The 19,825-nt window shown below is 47.7% G+C and overlaps 1 protein-coding gene and 1 pseudogene across 3 annotated transcripts in view; both read right to left on the bottom strand.

The window, feature by feature from the left end:
• Positions 1 to 1,125: 1,125 nt before the first annotated feature.
• Positions 1,126 to 9,368, bottom strand: LOC308562047 (RNA-binding protein 34 pseudogene; annotated as a pseudogene). Its single transcript has 2 exons — positions 9,257 to 9,368; positions 1,126 to 2,095 (listed from the first exon to the last, which is right to left on the bottom strand). The product of its transcript is annotated as an RNA-binding protein 34 pseudogene (transcript).
• Positions 9,369 to 16,041: 6,673 nt separating this feature from the next.
• UBE2H (ubiquitin conjugating enzyme E2 H) overlaps positions 16,042 to 19,825 on the bottom strand; it is a 100,128-nt gene continuing 96,344 nt past the window's right edge. For both annotated transcript variants that reach the window (XM_081147816.1, XM_081147817.1), the window contains one exon: positions 16,042 to 18,361. In XM_081147816.1, coding sequence (XP_081003942.1) covers positions 18,237 to 18,361 — 125 coding nt within the window. In that variant the 3' untranslated portion in view covers positions 16,042 to 18,236. The remainder of the gene's footprint in view (positions 18,362 to 19,825) is intronic.

Raw genomic sequence — 19,825 nt, 5'->3', positions numbered from 1 at the left:
AAAAAATTAAAAAAGAAAAAAACCACGATTTTTATAAAATTTAAAAAAAGAAGAAAAAACAAATTTTCTCCCCTTTCTCTTCTTCCTAAGGAAAAAAGAGAAAAAATAAACAAACCCACAAACAAAAAACAAACAAAAAAACCCCAAAACCAAAAAAAACCCCCAAAAACCAAAAACAAATAAAACAAAAAAACAGCAGAGAAAAAGGTAGTCAATCAGGTGCGTTTCTTCTGGGCAACTTATGTTGTCTGAGGGTCACTGTTTTTTGTGATTTCAGTTCTCCTGGGAGATGCTTGTGTATCACCCAATGTGAGGAGCTGTCTAGGTTTGGCTCTGGTGTCCTTAGGTAGATGGTTGATCTGAGGCTCTCTGTGGGCCACCTCCTCTTGTCAGCTATTTTGCAACCTTGTAGTTGCCTGGTCTTGCTCCAGAGTCTTCTGTAGAGTCTTTAGGGTACAGGGTGGCTAGTGTATCACTCCCGTTAGAGGTGTCGCTGTCAGGCGCTCACTCTGCGGGAGTTAGTCTCTGCTCCATCGCCAGCTCCTCAGTCCCTACCCTGTCCTCTGATTCTAGTCCCCCAGGCTCTGGCCTGATGCAGCTTCAGATTGATTTCAGCCTGTTGCCTCTTCTGTCTGGGCCGTTTCAGCAGCCAGGGCCCAGTGGGTTCGATTCAGAACACTTTCTGGTGGGCCCTTTGCCTGCCCAGCCCCCAGCAGGGGTTTTCAGCGTTTCCTCCAGTTCCCAAACAACAGTCCCCAAGAGTCTTATTCTTGCAGAGTTCTCCTGTGAGCTGCTCTCCCTTCCCCCTCAGGAATGTGCCCTCGATAAGGCCATATTAAAATTAACAATGTTGCCCAGGTAACGTTGGTTGGGCATTGGTTGTCCTGTGCACCAAAAGGCTGCTGGTTTGATTCTGGGTCAGGGAACGTGCCTGGGTTATGAGCTCGATCCCGGCAGGGGTGTGCAGGAGGCAGCTGATTGATGTTGGGCTCTCACATCAATGTTTCTCCCTAAAAATCAATAAACTATTCTTTTTAAAAAATTAACAATGTGTTTAGTTTCCCCAGCCTTCCAATTATGTTAGGTTAAGCAAGGTTCTACAAATGAAGAAAGTAACAGCTATAATTAATATATTTGATAAGTCCATCTACTTTTCTTCAGTCCTTTCTTTTCCTTCTTGACGAGAACAGCTTTTTCTTCAATAAGTAAACTTTTAGAATGTCCTGCATTTTTTGAAGCAAAATTAAGTCCCTTCTTAGATTTACTGATATTCTTCAAACTGGGATGTGAATTTTGTTTTAATTTTTTCCTTAGTAACAGAACGCATGACTCTGATTTTCTTCCCATCAATTCAGAATTATGTCATTTGTAGCATGTTCTCGAAGAGCACATAGCCAAACCCTCCGCTGACGCCTGTCAGTGGGTCTCTCATCACCCTACTGCCACGATGTCCCCACAGTCCTCGACCACAGTCTTCAGCGGGAGATGCCCCACAAACGCTGATGGCTTGTCGCTAGATGAGGTCTCCCATGCCAGGTCAACTCTAATACAAAACCCATCGGCAATTTGGGCCCCATTTCTGTTCAGTGCTTTAGTAGCTGCTCTCTCATCCTTAAACACAACATAAGCATTAGTATTTTTCTGATTAGGATGAATTTTACATTTTATTGCAGCCAAATTTGTGGACACAGTTCCCTCTGCTGGAATCACAGAGCAAAAGCGTACAGATTCTATTGTCCATACTCTTTAAAAAAAAAAAGCTTCTTCTTACCCCATGTGACAGGAAAATCACCCACAGGCACAGTTCTCTCATTTTTCAGTCCCCTTCTTCTTGGTTGATTTGAATTTCCTTCCTTTGATTGACAATTGTGCAACATACATTATCAAGTACTTTTTTATCTCCTTTCACACCAGATTGAGAATTTTTCCTTTTCTGCCCTTGTTTCTGGTGAATTTATTCTCTACATCAGCGCTCGCTGGAGCACTTTCTGTTTGCCAACTTTGCCTGCCTCAGAAACCTTCTTCATGTTTGCTTTTTTGGCAGGTTCTTGCCGAAGTGGTATTTGAATTTGGGACACACTTTCTTCCCCCTCACCTAGTTTCCTTGGGGGCCATTCTCAGCCTGAGGCCTCCAGGAGCTGCAGCACATGAGCCCGCACGCCCGGGGCCCTGAAAAGTTTTTTATTGAGATATAATTGACCTATAAAACTGTGTAAGTTCTCGTGTTCTTTTCTTGTGATGTCTTTGTCTGGTTTTGGTATCAGGATAATATTGCCCGCATAGAACGAGTTGGGGAATTCTCCCTTCTTTACTACTTTTTGGTAAGAGTTTTTAAAATTGGTATGAACTTTTCTTTAAATGTTTGGTAGGACTCACCAGTGAGGCTCACTGGGCCTGAGCTGTACGTCGTGGGTGAGACACTCCTAGTGCTGGTCCTTCCTCCCGAGTTGGCTGGCGTGCTCCTAGAGGAATCCTTGCATTTCCTGCCTGGATGCGTTAGGCCCGGTTGCCGGGCTTCTGCACCCTGAGAGGAGGGAGGTTGAGGTCATACTGTTCGTGGGTGTGTGAACTTTCACTTTAGGCCATTTTTCAGTGTGGTGATTTCCCCTTCGCTGTGCCTGTGTGCCCCTGGTTTGCTCTTCCCTGGCAAAATCCTCTGGTCTGCTCAGTCCGGAGGGTCAGTGGCTGGTGCACAGGACCGCAGGAGAGGCACCCAGAGCTGACTGGGCTTTCTGTCTCTCCTCCTGCCACTGTCCTTCCTTCCTTCCCCTCAGGATCAGGGAACCTGAGCCACCAACCTCTGGGAGTGTCTGCTGTGAGAACTGGTCGCTTCTTCATTTCCCTCCCTTCTGGCTTAGGAATAGGGTTTTGATGAGAATTTTTCGTTTCGTTTTGTTTTGAATCCATCATTTTGGTAACTACATGAACACCTGTTTTCCAGTTTTCAATATGTTGTTTGCTGTTGTTCACTCTTTCTTTTGTTCCTGTGGTTATGCCACCTGCCCTCTTTTGGAACCTTTACTGTTCGGGAGCAAGGTTACCCGTGTGATCTACTGATTGTCTTAACTGGAGGCCGTCATCTTCCACTTAAGGCTTTGGCTTAAACCTATTCTTTTACCTGCAATTTTATTTTATTTATTTTTAAAAAATATATCTTTATTGACTTCAGAGAGAGGAAGAGAGAGAGAGAGAGACAGAGAGAGAGAGAGACAGAGAGAGAGACATCAATGATGAGAGAAAGTCACTGATCGGCTGCCTCCTGCACGCCCCCCACTGGGGATCGAGCCTGCAACCCAGGTGTGTGCCCTGACCAGGAGTCAAACTGTGATCTCCGCAATCTCCTGGATCCTAGGTCAATGCTCAACTGCTGAGCCACGCCTGGCCAGGCTCTTTGCACTCTTAGAAGTCTGTCCTCTAAGGCCCAGGGTGTGTCTATTTTAGATGCTAGGCAGACATGGTAACCTTGGGCTTGTAACTGCACCTTCTAGTTTCCTCACCTGAATATTTGAAGGTAGGTATTAGGATTCCAGATCACAAATGACAGAAAGCCAGTATAACATGCTTCGCTTTGACAAAAGAGGGCCTTTAACATTCTGATCTAGAAGAAAGGTCCCTGGAGGAGGTTCTCAGGCAGGCCCTCCCAGCTCTGCTCCAGGCTCACCTCCTGCCAGCTTAGTATCCCCAGAGGGAAACGGATCTTCTCTTTCCCATGGTTTCAATAGAAGTCCCAGTGTGTGTGTGTGTGTGTGTGTATGTGTGGAGGGGTGGGTAGGAGTTCCTCTGTGAACTCAGAGCAGGGCACCTGAGTGGCTGGCAGGGTGGAGGGGGCCACCACTGGAGGGAGGGGAAAGGGCCTTAGCCTCCAAACACCACGTGGACCAGAGTGAGTGAGTAGTTCCCCTAAACACCAGAGCAGCACTGGCACCAGAAGAAGGAACAGATGCGGGGCAGGCAAAAGTGACAGGTGTCTACTGCAGGGTAATCACGCCAGCCTCATAGCCTTGATGTAAATTAAACCCTTACCTCCATGCCTGGAACCTTAAAACGTGAGCCGCTGTTGCTGTTGTGATTATTGTCATTATTAACAGGGAGACTCTGTGGCTCACCTTCGTATCCTTCAGGAACTAATTCCTTTGCCAGGATACAAACAGGCACAGAGCCACGGCCCCCCTCGGCCCCCAAGATGTGAAGTTGGCAGCCAGGCTGTGAGGCCCCCTGATCGCGTGCTCCTCTAGCCAGGTGGGTCTCCTCTCCTTATCAAGTCATGTCAACGCCCTGTCTCCTCCTCCATGCAGCCTTCCTGCACATCTTGCTGAAAGAACACACATGGAATAATTTGCCACCTATCGGCACTGTCTGCTCAAGTAAATTATTAACTGCTTGGGACCAGGGCCTGGGGCTCATGTGCCTTCAGTTACATGCCTTCTCCCCTTCTTCCCTTCCTCCCAGGCCGATAGTGCAAATGTGGCTACACAGCAGGATCCAGTAAGTACCAGGCAATCCAGGTGTCTGGCTGGTGCCATGGCCTGGAGGGCAGGGCCCAGGCCTGTTGGAGGATATCAGATCATGGGACATTTGGGCCATCTCTGTCAGTTAGGAATTGAGCTCAGCTGCCAGTAATTTGCAGAGACTGCTCTGTGTGTCCCCAAAGCCAACCTCCCCTGATCCTTAGTAGAAGAACTCCAATGTTTTAGAATCCCAATTTTTAAAATATAAATCTCAATACTTTATTTAATAGCAGGGCTTTAAAAGAACTCTTATTATGAAAATTTTATAATCTATTCAAAAGTAGAGAAAATGGTATAATGAACTTCTGTGTGCCCACCACTCAGCTTCAGCACTTGTTAATACGTGCTAATCTTGTTTCATCAATTACATCCCTCACACCATCGGGTTATTTTGAAGCAAATCCAAACATCTTATTATTTCATTCATCAATTCGATATGTATTTCTAAAAGATAGTCTTTGCACACATACACACACAAAACACAGTGCCTTTTCATCTCTAAAGCACAATGATACTTCCTTGTATCATCACATCGCCACTCACGTTCTTAATTTTCCCAGTTGTCTCATAATTTTTTTTAAAGAGCTGACTTGTTTCAACAGGATCCAAAAACACAAGATCCACATATTGCATTAGTAGAACTCCAGTTTTATTCGAGGGGCAGTGTGTGCAGCTGAAGGAGTGCATTTCCCCACTTCCTGTGTCTCGGTTTGGCCCAATGAGGTAGCAGTGGAAGTGTGGAGGAGACTTCCAAGAAGAATCCTTAAAAGGAGCTGTCAGCTGGGTGATGAGCACCTTTTATTCTTCCCCTCTTTCTTCCTGCTGCCTGGAGCTTGAGATATGATTTCTGGAGCTCTAGCAGCTATCTTGGACCCGAGGTGACCTTGCGAGTGAAAGCCAAAGTAGAATGACGGAAAGAAAGTAGGAGCCTAATTTTCCACTCTACTGTTATTTCCGGTCTTTATTATCAAATCATTTGCGATTAGGTTCAGTTTTAATAAATAGAAAACAAAACAAATATTTTTAAAGTAGTGGCTTAAACATGATAGGAATTGTTTTTCTCTCTCACATAAAATAAGCCTAGAGGTAAGCAGTCCACGGCTGATACAGTGGTTCCACAAAGTCAGACTATTAGATATCTATGGCTGGGTAACTAATTACACCCAAAACTTAGAGGCATAAAACCACAATTGATTACTTGTATCAGTTTTTGAGGGTCAGAAATCTGGGATTCATGAGGCCTGGGCTGCAGTCATTCCTAGCTTGACTGAGTCTGGAGAAGCCACGGGCTGCAGACTTCAGTTCCCACCCTGGGGGTCTCTGCAAAGGGCAGCTCAAGGCAGAAAGAAAGAGCAAGAAAGAGCACACCCAAGGTGGAAGTGGCTCTTCCCTCAGTCTCAGAGGTGGGCATCCCCCAGGCCTCTTTCATTCTTCCTGTCCTTGTGCTCCAGGCCCCCATGGCTCCTGCCCTGTCACCCCTGCTCCACCACCCTGACCTGCACCCTGTCTCATTGTCCCTCTCCACCCAGACCAGCCCTCATTTTTTAAAATTTTTTTTTACTTTTAAAATTTATCTTTATTGTTGAGAGTATTACAGGTATCCCATTTTTCCTCCCAATTGACCCCCTCCACTTCCCTCCCAACCCTTTCCCAGGCCTTCACCCCGTTATTAACTGTGTCCATGGGTTATGCATATAACTTCTTTGGTTAATCTCTTCCCACCCTCTACCCCCCTTCCCTCCTTCCTCTGAAATATGATGGTCTGTTGCCTGCGTCAGTGTCTCTGGATCTATTTAGTTCATCAGATTCTTTTGTTCACTAGCTTCTTCTTAAAGAACACCCTTCAACTTTTCCTGTAGTGCTGGCCTGGTGGTGACGAACTCCTTTAGCTTTTCCTTGTCTGAGAAGCGCTTTATCTGACCTTCAGTTCTAAATGATAGCTTTGCTGGGTAGAGCAATCTTGGTTGTAGTTCCATGTTTTTCATCACTTTGAATATTTCTTGCCACTCCCTTCTGGCCTGCAAAGCTTCTGTTGAGAAATCAGGTGACAGTCGTATGGGTGCTCCCTTGTAGGTAACTAACTGCTTTTCTCTTGCTGCTTTTAAGATTTTCTCTTTGTCTTTAACCATTAGCATTTTAATTATGATGTGTCTTGCTGTGGGCCTCTTTGGGTTCCTCTTGTTTGGGACCCTCTGTGCTTCCTGGATTTGTAAGTCTATTTCTTTCCCCAGGTAGGGGAAGTTTTCTGTAATTATTTTTTCAAATAGGTTTTCAATTCCTTGGTCTCTTTCTTCCCATTCTGTCACCCCAATAATACGAATGTTAGGCCTCTTGAAGTTGTCCCAGAGGTTCCTTGACCTATCTTCATATTTCTGGATTCTTTTTTCTTTTTGCTCTTCTGGTTGGGTGTTTTTTGTTTCCTCATGTTCCAAATTGCTGATTTGATTCTCAGTGTCCTCTACTCTACTGTTGATTCCATGTAAATTATTCTTCATTTCAGTTCGTGTAGACTTCATTTCAAATTGGTACTTTATCATGTCATTGATTTTCTCAGTTATTTCCCTAATAGTCTGCTTAAACATCCTTATAAACAAAATTCTGAACTCCCTGTCTGTTAGCTTGCTTGGATCTATTTCATTTAGTTCCTCTTCTAGAGATTTCTTCTGTTCTTTCCTTTGTGACATGTTTCTTTGCCTCCACATTTTGGCTGCTTCCAGGTGTTTGTTTCTATGTATTAGGTAGAGCTGCTATGTCTCCTGGAATTTGTAGAGTAGCTTTGTGTAGTAGGTGTCCTGTAGGGTCCAGTGGCTCAGCCTCCCCAGTCACCTGAGCTGGGCCTTCTAGGTGCTCCCCTGTGTGGGCTGTGTGCACTGTCCTGTTGTAGTTGAGCCTTGGTTGCTGTTGGAGTCCCTGGGAGGAACTGACCCCCAGGCCAATCAGCTGTGAGGACCAGCTGCAACTACAGCCAAAGAGCTGCTGTGCTGGAGACACCCCTGTGGAGCAGGATTTACTTCATTGGAGCTTTGGTGTTCACCAAGTGCACCCCTTGAGTGTCACTTGTGGATGTGGTAGGGTTGTAATCCAGCGTGGTTGAGTCTGAGCACCAGGTGCGCTATTTCTGGGGCTTCTTGGGAGGTGCAAAGTCAGCCTGTGCCAGTGCCTTGCCCAGGGCCACCCAGCATGAGCTACACAGCAAACCGTAGTTGGCTATTTGTGCTGGGCTTGGAGGTGTCCAGGAGAGGCCAAGCTATGAGCCAATGCAGGCTGCCGCTAGTGCCAGCCTGGGGCCGCTTATCAAGCCGTATGGGGCAGCTGCTGCTTGTTTGAGAGATTTTAGGAAAGTCCTAAGCATGAGGATTGAGAGGCCACTTGCATAGAAAATCCCTTGTAAATGGCCTGGATGAGCTGCAGGTGGGGAGAGGAGAGGCCTCCGGGAATCACGGGGCGGGGCCAACGGTGTGAGTCAGGTGCTGGCGACTCAAACATGGCGCCTGCCTGCCGGCTGTGTGCGGGGAGGACTCTCCAAAGGAGCCATGGCCTCCGCCAGCCCTTCTGCCCGGGAGGAAGCCGCCCCTCCAGCTCTGCCCCGACTTCAGGCAGGTTAGTTCCTCCCCGAGTGTCCCCTGTCCTTTCAGGTTGCTGCCCGGCGCTGGGCTCAGAGGGAGCGTCCGAGTGAGTCCGTGCCGGGCCCTTTAGAGGAGCTGCTGGGGCTCCCGCGGCCTCTGCGACCCTCAGAGACAGTCCCCGCTGGTTTCACAGCCCAGAGTTGTGGGGACGTCTCTTCTTGGGCTGGGGTCCTGCTGTGGGGCTGGGACCCCTCGCTCCTCCGGGAAACCTCTACTGCGGAGATTCCCTCCCAGGTTTCAACCGTGGCACCAGGTGTGGGCCTGAGGCTGCGTCTGTGTGATTCAGCCCGGATCCGCCGGCGTTTCCACCGCTCCTACTGGTCTCGGTGCTTCGTCAGCTCCCTGGCTGTGGGGCTTCTGTTCAGCCAGATTTCAGGAGGCTCTGAGCCATGGTGGTTCTGTATCTTAGCTGTAATTTTGATGTGGTTGTGGGAGGCGGCGGGTGCAGCTGTTACCTACGCCGCCTTCTTGTTTCTCTCCCATGTTCATTGATTTAAAGAAAAAAAGATTTTAAAAATTGATTTTGAGAGAGGAAAGAAGAGGGAGAGAGAAACATTGATGTGAGAGTGAAACGTCCATCAGCTGCCTCCTGCACACCTACTGGGGATGGTGGCAGCAACCTGGGCGTGTGCCTTGACGGGGAATCAAACTGGCAACCTTTCAGTGCATGGGGCAATGTCTAATCAACTGAGCCACACTGGCCAAGGCTTCATTGATTTTTTTTTAGGGGTGGGGGAGGGAGGGAGGAAGGGAGAGGGAGAGAGAGCGGCATCTCGGTTGCTTCCTGCACTTGCCCTGGGATTGAACCTGAAACTTAGGTATGTGCCCTGACCAGAAATCGAACCTGTGACCTTTCAGTGTACTAGAGGACACTCCAACCAACTGAGCCACACTGGCCAGGGCCACCCAGCCCTCTTGCTTATGGAGAATACTTCCGGTCCCCGCCCACCTCTCTGTCTCTTTATCTCCCACTTGTGCTTCTGATGCCTATTTGGCCCAAGCCACCATTCAACTCCTTTCCCACCATGACCTCCAGGCCAGCCAGAACCCTGAGACGCACCCATTGCATCTTCCCCTCAGGTCCATTCCCACCTACCTACACACCTCTGGCCAGTCCCCTACCTGAGGTGCCCTGCTCTCTTCTTCCTTTATCCAGTTCCTTCCCATACAGCCGGGCCTCGATGGAGCCCCCTCCTCCAGGAGGCCCCCTGCTTGTGGTCTGTGGTGCTTTCATGACCTTTATTCTTCCCTGCCCAAAGGGTGGGTTGGGGAGATGGGGAGAGGCAGGTGAGCTGCCTCTCCCACCCCTGTACTTTCGGCTGGCTTCGCAGGGGCTGGCGCAGTGGTGGTCAGCACCTGGGCTGTGGCCTCTCTGTGCTGAACTCCCTTCCCCTTGGGGTGGGGGCTCCCCCCTAGAGTGATCATGCTCAGGAGGAGGTCTACATCTCTTCTCTGGTCCCCACCACTAGGACAGGGACCTGGCTCCAGCTGGGGCTTTGCTGTCTTCCCTACCTGATGCAGAGAGGAAGGGATGGTTAGGTTGATGCCGGGTGGCCAGGGTGGCCTTGCTCAGGCCCAGTCTCCTGAGTCCGTCGGCTCCTCTCATTCTCCAGATATTGTCTACAGCCTGCCCGGCATTCTGGGGCTCCACTTTGGCCTTCCAACAAACAATTCCCTTCTTGCTTAAGCAGCCCCGTCTGTCGCGGGCCACCAGGAGCTCGGGCGGAGAGGCCCTGGCCTTTCCAGAGATGAGCGAGGGTCAAGGCCGGGGTGTCAGGCGGCTGGGGTCTCTGGGTTTCCCGGGCTCGGGGTTTGGGTGGCCTCGATGGTTTGTTCTGGCAACTGCGCTGCGCCGCAGGCACCGCCGAAGAGCCTGGGGTGGGCGCGATACCCAGAGGCCTCCCAGCTCCACTCCCCCTGCACCTGCTCCGTGGGCAGGGGCGCCCCGGGGCAGCCCAGGAGTCCGGGCCGCAGCGCGGGGCTCGGGCGCCCCCTGGTGCCCAGGCAGGGATGGGCCTTGCAGCGCCACGTTGGCCCGGGCGGCCGCGCCCCTCCGCCAAACCCGCTTCAGGAAGAGACCCCCCGACTCGCGGATGGGCCACCTGTGTCTCCGCGGGGACAACTGGGAGTCCCGGGTTGCTCCAGGGCGCCGGCCCGCAGCGCGCGGCGGGCGCATGGCCGGGGGCGCCCTCGGGTCCTGGAAGTCACCCTCGGGGACCAGGCGACCGCGCGGGCCGGGCCCCTAAGGGTGCTTCCGGTGACCCCGGCCGCCGTCGGGGTGCGCCTGCAGCCTGCGGTGTCCCCTCGCAGGGACAGAACTGGGTGCGCTTCCCGCTCCCAACCCTGCCCCGGCCCCGGCCGTGCGCGGCGACGGCGCGACCCCGGAGCACCCTGAGTGTGAGGTTCTGGGTTCTGCTCCAAACCCACGATGAAAGTCGCTCTTGTGGTTTATTTGCTTCTAAAAATTCCAGCTCTACCTGGAGGCTTCCAGCCGCACTGCCAGTGGGTGGTCATGGCCACGGGGCGGGCGCTATTGAGCGCCTGAGGAACCCAATTGCTCACCTTCTGTCATTTTAATGTAAACTTAAAAGCAAGCGGTCTAAATTTTCCTGAAACACAGCTTTGTTTTTGGTAGGACTGCATGTCGCTTTTAAATGTTGGAAACGTAGTGTCCAAGTTGATGTGCTGGGTAAAGTGCACACTGGATTCTAAAGTGGGAGGGCACAGGTAAGAATAGAAAATGTCTCATTCATTTTTAAGTAGCAATTGCATGTTGAAATATTTCGGATATATCGAGTTAAATGAAACATTAATTTTACCTTAAAAAATTTTTATTGATTTGAGGGGGAGAGGGAAACATCCATTCGCTGCCTCCTGCACGCCCCCTACTGGGGATCGAGGCCCAAAGCCAGGCTTGTGCCCTTACCGGGAATGGAACCAGGGACCTCCCCGTGCGCGCGCCGACGCTCACCGCCTGAGCCACGCCAGCCAGGGCTACGTGGGGTTTGTTTTTATATGGCTTAGAAAGTTTTAAATTACTTTTGTAGATGGCATTCTATTTCTATATTTCTGCTCTAGGGAGTGGGTTGGTCTAAATTTGAGCTTTATTTTCTGACTCTCCTGCAGGCCCAGGAGGCTGGGGACCTTGCTATCAGTGAAAATGGGGATGTGTGTGGGGAAAGGCCCTGATGCTCAGGGACCAAGCCCATGCGACCCCTGGTTAGGAGGTGAGCCAGGGTCAACCTGGAAGCATCTCATAGGAGCCCCAGATGGCAGGTCCATACAGACACGGTGCCCACAGCCTCCATGGGTGTTCGATGTGCACTGGGCTTGGCACAGCAAAAAACACTCATCTTTGTCTTGAAGCCCTGGGTTCCAGCACTGACTATGCCACTTACAGTGTGCCCAAGTTTCTTGGCACCTCACATGCTGTTAGTGTGAAATGGGACCACATTTTTGTCTACTTTGCCAGGGGCTCCCAGGGCCAGTGTGCAGATCATGGAGGGAAGCCCTCTTTGGCAGCTGTTGATGGTGGTTCTCTCCCAGGAAGGGATTCCAGACGACTTTCACATGTTTCTGGGATGTTCATTTGCTACCAGCACATAATTCTCTTGAAATCTGCAAAGTGCTTATTTTAAGAGCTTTGTTCCACACTTTTAAATGCACACCAGTGAGTTGTAGCAGGCACCTGTTTCATTGTTTATAGAGCTGGAAAGAACTGGATGTGGGCTGAAGCTTCTCAAAGGGAGCTGCTTGCTCTGCACTGGCTGACTTAGCTGGCAGGGGCCACGGGAAGGGAAGCTGAGACAGACCTGAGGGCCAAACCCCATGGCTGTCCAGTAGCCCTGCTCCAGGTCAATTGACAATGACCAGCCAGCCAGAAGGTTGTTTTTCTCTTAGAAAGCCCAAGTCTGTTTCTGCCACCCCAACCACTTGACACCAGGTCCTAGGAGCCAAGTCTGAGCCCCAAAGAGCTCTGAGGAACCCAGGTCCACATAAGTGCCAACCCTTCTTCAAAAACAAACATTATAGATGCACACACGTGTGCGCACACACACACACACACACACATGCACACACGCAAGAGGGGAAACATTCCTGTCTCTTTTACCTTCTAATATTAAATCCCGTCAGGGTAACTCTTCATTTCCAAAAAGTTCTGGGTGCCAAACCCTACAACACAAGGCACTGGAGAGCAGGGTCGGCTCAAGGTGGACTGTTCTGGGCTCATCTAGGAATCTCGAGTTCCTGAGAAGCCTGCGAGCTTTTCTCATAATCTAGGCTGCTCATGTCAGCTGCCTCAGGACCTCTGCAGGGCCAAGGATGTGAAAGTCAAATTCTCTTTGTCCTCTCTCTAGGTGGGGAGCAGGAAATACCATGGCCCAATGTCACAGAAACTCATTCCAAGGGGAGAGAGCAATCTTCAGAGGTGGCAAGACAATTTAAGGTAAAAGTTCTTTAATTTCCTGGACAATATGCCTCAGAAACTCTAGGTCTCCTCAGGGAAGGGGCAAGGCCTCAGGCAGGCAGCAGAGGGCCACCAGCAACTTGGGAAGCAGCAGTGCTGGGTGAGATTACAGGGGGATGAGACCCGAGCCCCAGTGAATGTACCGGGGCTCCTCGTGGAGCAGTTTTTAAAGCATCTGCCTTGGGTGAGGCCCACAGAATAGCTACTCACACGACCCACAGATCTCAGTTCTTTCAGCTGGAAAATGGGTGTTCTAAACTCCCAAAGCCCTCTGGGTCCCAAAACTCTAACCTCTGATTCTGAAACTGTGGTATTTCTCGGGATACTATAGCCTGTGACAGGGTGCTGTTCCAGAGCCCAGGTGGAGTTGAGTCAGTGTCAGAGTCAGAACCTACTAGTCTAGGGAACTTTATTTTACAGATGAACCTGAGACCATAGAGCTCGAGGCCGCACAGCTAGTTAATGGAAGAGATGGGACTAGAACTCAACAGTGCTGGTTTAGTTCTTTGGTCCATTACACCCTTGGCTGAGGGGTCTGTGAGATGCCCTGCAAAGAGCCTGTTCAATGTTTTGCTTCTGAGCACTGGAGGCAGCCAGGGTAGCTTGAGGGTTCACTTGCCACGGGAGAGCTTGAGGTGGTGTCCACACTGGGCATTTCCTAGGTGGCTTTTCCACCCCTCTCCCAGGCAGACATAAAGCTGGGCCTACCGCAGAATATATGAGAATGCAACGAGGAAAAAAGGAGTGTGGGGGAAATGAGTAAGGAGAAGACACCAGTGGAGAGTTGGGGGAATGAGAACATGTGACCACAGGAACCCTTTGTTTTAAGGGCCTGCTAATCCAGCGCCAAATAATTCTCCAGCGAACTAGGCAATATCGCCACCTGGTGGCCATTGAGGGCATATGCTTCAGAAATGGAAATGTAGTGATAATCCAGTGGTCAACTTCTGATGCAATACCTGCTGCTCTCCCCTCCCTGGCTGAGGCTGGCACTTGGCACAGGGGGAACCTATTACAGGTTGGCCCCCAGCAGGAAGCTGCACTGCCTGTGAATTCCAGCATCAGTTGCCAGGGTCCAGAAGGTTTGGGCTAACATGGGAGCCATGCCTGCTGATCCACTTGGGGTAACTGGGTTCCTTCAGGCTACAGGACTTCACAGAAGAGATGGCTTTTTAAGGCTCTGGTGAGGCCTCACATCGAGCTATTTATAGCCAGCAGTCACCCGCTGCTTCAGGGACAGGGACAGGATTCCATAGGCAAGGCCTACTGGGTTATTGCTGCCTACAAGCGACACTCCCTTCCCACACTAACCCAGTCTGCCTTGCAAGAGCTTCTTAGGAAAAGGGGGGAAAAATGCCAGCTGCTGTACAGAGGCGCCAGATGAACAGGAAGGCCATCTTTAAAACAGGCTAAATCATCATGGGGGCCAGTATCTCATTCATCAAGGTCCAGCCATTTGCCAAGGTATATACACATTTTATTTAAAAAAGTTTACAGTTTTCATTATACACAACTATTAAGAGGTTATAGTCAGAGGAGGCATTTGTCCTGTTGACAGAAGTGCCCACTAGATCATCACAATGCGAGGAAAATGGTGGAAGGGAGGAGACAGGGCGAGGGAAAAAATAAGTGATAAAAAGCTCAGATTTCAATTAAGGGCTGGTAAGTCCCTTTTATCTCTTCAAGTATCACACAATATGTACCAAATACAATCAGTAAATAATGGCCATTTCTTCCCAAGGCCATAGCCAAGACGAGTGTTTGCTGAATTAAGAGTCCTGGCCCTTCCTCAGGTGAGCGGAGAACCTTCAAACCTGAGGGTTGTTAGCTCCCCCTTCCCCAAGGGACCTCCACTCCAGCCAGTCCCTAATGGAACCGCCAAGGTGTTCAGTGGCCAGAGAAAATATGAACATGGATTCAGAAGTCCAAAGAAACACAGGCCTCTGTGCCCAGTCAGAAATGATTTGATTTCAGTCAACAAGGCTGTGAACCCAGTTAGGAAGCTGATGAAATAAAACTAACTTTTGTTAATGGCTTTCACTTTTCTAATTGAGTTCCTAGAATACAGAAGGGTCACATGCCATTTAAAATCAAACATCAGTTCCCAGAAACTTGACGGATGGAAGCTAGTGGAAGATCTGTTTTTCATGATTCTCAGCCGTCCCAACTGGAGGCTTAATAAAAAGCAAGTGTTATAGGCCAAGGCCAAATAGGGCTTCAGGGAGATTTTTGAGGGGAAAAAATTCCTTGAAGGGGAGACACCCTCCAGGAGCTTAGATCAGCCGCTTGGCAATTAGAACAGCTTTTGAAGTGGAAGAAAAATATTAGGTACAGGAGATATACATGGCAACTTCTGATAATTCTCTCACTAGTATAAAATGCTGGTTGAAACTGCACAGTCAAGTCAAGGAGGGCAATGAGACTGAAGACTAAAAGAGCAAAAATGCCACTGCCTAGGTTGGCTACTAATAAACGCAACCCACAAGGCCCTGGGGCTGGGGCTGGCAGAGAGCAGCGGATTAAATGCCGCAGTCATCTTGTTTGTTGGTGTTTGGTGAGAGCATGAGCTCAGTCATTTGAACAGGGGCAAAGAATGGCCTGTGCTGGTAAACCACAAGGTAGGATTTCAAAAACTAATAAGGGAAACTGCCAGAAGCAACTCTGACCCACCACCACCACCTTTAAGTCAATGACGTTCAGCCCTTTTGAGGGGCTCCAGGCGTGTTTCTGAGCGTTGTGACAGGACCATCTTAGAAAAGCGGTTGGTGTTGAAACACCCCTTACTCAGTCTTACTTTACCATCTATTATTGGGGGCGAGTCCTCAGATTCACAGCCAGGCCTCTTCCAGCTCCCTCTGCACCTGTAAGTATGGTCTCCTGCTCCTACCTCTTCCAGGTACAGGGTAGGGACAAAAGGTTAGCATTAGAAGGGATTCTGTTCAACTTATCAAGCCAATTTCGCAGTGGAGAGGTAAAGAGCCCCACAGAGCCAAAAACATGCATGGGACCAAGGTTAGTGCTCCGATGAGACAGACTTGCACAGAAAGAGTACAGAGCGATTTGAGTAGCAATTCTAGAAGCTTCCAGTGCTAAGAGAGAAGCCCTAATTACACCTTCATCACACAGACTTGGATGGATACACAAGGACAGACATGGAGACAACAGGCACACGCACGCGCAAACACACACACACACTAGCCACACTCAGATCTGCTTAACCCCTGCAACCTCCCCCCCCCCCAAATCTTCCTTTGGGAATTCTACACCACCAGATTTCTAGTGCCGGAGCTCTCGATCGCAGGCAGGCAAGCTGGTGTCTTTTTGTTAGAAAAACACGGATTTAGTCGAGGAGTAGAGCTGTGGCACTGCTCACATACCTTCCCTAAACTTGGTTCTGCTAGTTTTTTGGACAAGATTTAAAACAATTATTATCTGGACATTATTTTTTTTTTGGAAAGGTAATTAGAACACTATTGTTTATACAATATTGAAAAAATACAATTTTTTATTGTTTGAACTCAAATCACCACCCAGCACTTTAAGCCTACCCTAAGTCGCACCTACAATAACGGTTATAGCACAAGCAAACTGCTAATTCAGCAGGTAAGCAAGTTAGACAGTGCCAGCAGAGACCCTCCCTCCCCCAAAGTAATGAGAAGACAACGTGCTAGATAAGAGTTAAAGTACACCATTACATGTTAAATAGTTAATACTACCCTTCCAACAAGCCACAAATGCTAGATAGATAACTCAGTACGGTTAACTAACCACAGCCCTACATAACTGCACTTTTAATTTTTTTTTAAAGAAAACCTTTTGCTTCATGCCCGTAATTAACATAAAATAAGTAAATTCTTTGTCTTTTTTTATTTACGAAAATAATCATGCTAAAAGCAAGTTGTACTTTATATAGATTTTCAAAGAAAAGATTGATTGTGCTTTTTGAATAAAAAAAGATATCTTCCAACCTCATTGACTCAAATCTTGTGGAATATAGCACTTCTAAACTAAAAACACACATCAGAAAGAAAAATTATCCCAGTGGGACATTAAAAAATTGTCTTTAGAAGGTTTTAGGATTGGCCAATTCTGCTCTTGTCCTATTGGTTGCGACACAAAAAGAATTCAGAGGTGCTGTCTAGAGTTCTCCAAATTCAGCAGGCAACACCCAGATTTGAAAGGAACTGCTAGCAACCTGGACATATGGTTAGCTGAGTAAACATTCATTAGCAGGCATTTTTAACTGTCTGATTTCCTCTTAACACATGCAGGAGAGAAGACGGTCTTCCTTCAAAACCTGTTTTACTACATCACATTTCTGAATCCTTTCTCTATTCTGTCACACTCTGAAAAAAGCTGTGTTTGTTTTCCTCATGTAGAGTCACTTTGGGTACAAGAACCTTTATTTGTTCCAACTATTACTCATTTGAAATTTAGAATGTGTGTTGGGTCTAAAATATCCATTTCCCACTCCCACAAGCAGATGATGACCAGGCTGCTGCCAAGAGCAGCAGCAGAAAGAAAACCAAAACCCAAACCCAAACCAAAACCAAAACGTGAAGGCAAGTACCCAGGAGTCACAGCCACCGGAAGGGTCTTCTTCCCGAGTCTAATGGTCCACTGAGTGGCTGTCCAAGGAGGAGGCCATCTCTTGGCAGGTGAAGATTAAATTTGTAACCTGTCTAAGCACAGTTCACACACACACCAAAAACCCAAACCCCCAAAACAAAAATAACCCACAACCACCTGCAAATTTAAAGCTTAGTTCAGGGTAGCATCTCAAAGTGGCCAACAATAGGATGAGGTTGTGACTCTGCATGTGCTGGATGAGAGAAAACATCTTCCCAGTCACTTTTCTCTTCCTGTCCTGTCCTCTCAAAAAAAAGTCTGGATTACAAGCTCTACCCCATGAGAAAGCATCAGGTTTAGAAAACACTTTCCAAAGGTTCTCCAAAGCAATACACTCGTGGCTGCAGGGCTGAGTAGCCAGAAGGGCAGGAATCTACATATAAAAATGTACTTAAAATCCAAGCAAAAATTGTTTAAAGTTTCAATACTCCAATTAGCTCCCTGCTTACACTGTTACTCCACAGAAATGAGGCCACCTAGGTAGGAATCACAGGAAGGAGCAGCTCTGACTCTGACATTGCTGGCTCTATATGCTCCCACAGCAGGCCTTTTCCTTCCCAATTTTTTCCTTTCCATTTTGAAAAAGCACTATTCTATCTTCATGTCCAAGAGCTGGTTGGTTTGGTTTGTTTCTTTGGAACCATCAATAAAAGAAGCAACTTTTTCCTGTTATTTTTACTCATGTCTATCTATCAGAGCGGCTATTTCTTTTGACAGTTCAGTAGCACACAGGCTGACTTGGCCAAATGGACTTATGAATGCATGCATTCGGACCGCATATTGCTACCAAAATGGAATGTGGGAATATGCTATGCACCTCAGGTTGAGAAATGACCAAGAAATCAAGATCTAAAGGGTGATATATAATATATATATATCAATGCTATTATTCATAAAAACCTTGTTTAGTAATAAAAAAAATTGCTTTGTTTAAATATGAATATTATAGTCTGCTTCTCATGGTTAGGAAATAATAGTCTTTCTGAAAAGCAGGTGCTTTTTCTACTACAACTCCATATCCTGGGCCTCATCTTCCGAAAAGTCAGACATAGAACTCTCCGACGAGCTGTCACCGGTGCCCTCTTCCTGCTCTTTCAGTGCCTCCTCCGTTGCATATTTCTGGATGTACTCTGCACAGGAGACAGGGATAAAGAAAACACAAGGGCAGTGAGCAGGCAGACATGTGCTTCGGCGACCCCCAAGTTGGCAAGCCCCAGGGAAGCTCCAGCTCTCCTTACATGCCGGCGGTAACAAAGATGACAGTTGGAGTCACAAAAGCTAAGGGGAAGACTTTGGAGTTTTATGCATTTTGCCTCATTAGTAAGAGGCAAAGCAGGACATGGGACTTGTAGGGGAATAAATACACTGGATCACCATCCTAAGCTCCTCGGGCCATCACCTCCCAGCTGGGAGAATACCTACCAGGCAGATGAACACCCTCAGATGGATGGATGTATACAAGGCAGCCAACCACCCTTGGGCCCCGGCTGCAAGGCACAGGAAGGTTGGCAGACAGCCAGGACGATGGCCAGTGTGAATCGGGCCCCGGTCCTCCAGCCCTCTAACTTTCCTTGATGGCTGACCAGTATAGCTGCCCTCCTCCAAACTTGATGATTTGGAAGAATGTGATCCCTGCATTTTCTTTTAATTTTCTATATTAATAATAATAAAAATATTCACCTCCCAGATAGCACTGGACTAGTTATGATTCCATAGTAACTTATAAGGAAATTCCCCATCATTTTTAGATTTGCAGTTATATAATTATAGTCAGCCAAATCTATTATTTTAGGAATAGATTTTAGTTTAAACAGATCCTGCCTGTCAGGTTTCTAAGGCAGCTGGTAAAAACAGTCTCTTAGTCTGCTCAGGAATGAGCTGCTGTCTGGAGACACAGCTACCTTGAGTGACTTTACCATGTATTATTTACCTGAAGATTTATGCTGCTATAATCTAGGCTGAAAAAACATTTAAGAACTGCTGAATAAACAAACTTGTTCCTGAAGTCTCTAAGTGCATACTGTTCTCAAGTAAATAGCCTATACACAATATGAAGAGACGAGACATTTAGAATCCTATTTAGAATGCCAGCAGGAAAAAAGCACAAACATATCCTCATACCCTTAAGCTTTGTTTTTCTTCCCATGGAATTACAGGCACTAAATAAAAGAGGAAGCTAAGGTAAACGGCCAAATGGGCCTGCCAAATCTGAGTAACTGTGCAGGAACCTAGATAAGAATTTTCTTTAAAATATTTTTAAAGGGTTGTTTAAAAAAAGAAAAAGAATATGTGACAGAGACCATATGTGGCCAAATCTGGCCCTTTACAAAAAGTTTGTAGATTTCTCACTTAGAGTCCTACAAATTCACAGTAACACAATTTTACGCTGAGATAATGAGTTGGGAAAACAAAAAGCCCCTAACTAGGTAGAAACTGACCTTAGTTTACCTTTTAGAGTGAGAGAAATGTTTATTAAAGCCAGAGAAATTTTATTTTTACTCTCTAATAGGTTGGCTACTTTGTTTCTTCCTTTGCAGAAATAAGCCGCTGCACTTTCACAGTGTAATTTGATACTGTCAGCCTTCTTAAGTATA

The sequence above is a fragment of the Miniopterus schreibersii genome (assembly GCF_964146895.1).
Source record: "Miniopterus schreibersii genome assembly, chromosome: 9".
In the NCBI taxonomy this organism is placed as follows: Eukaryota; Metazoa; Chordata; class Mammalia; order Chiroptera; family Miniopteridae; genus Miniopterus; species Miniopterus schreibersii.
This window is presented reverse-complemented; position numbering and strand designations above follow the sequence as displayed.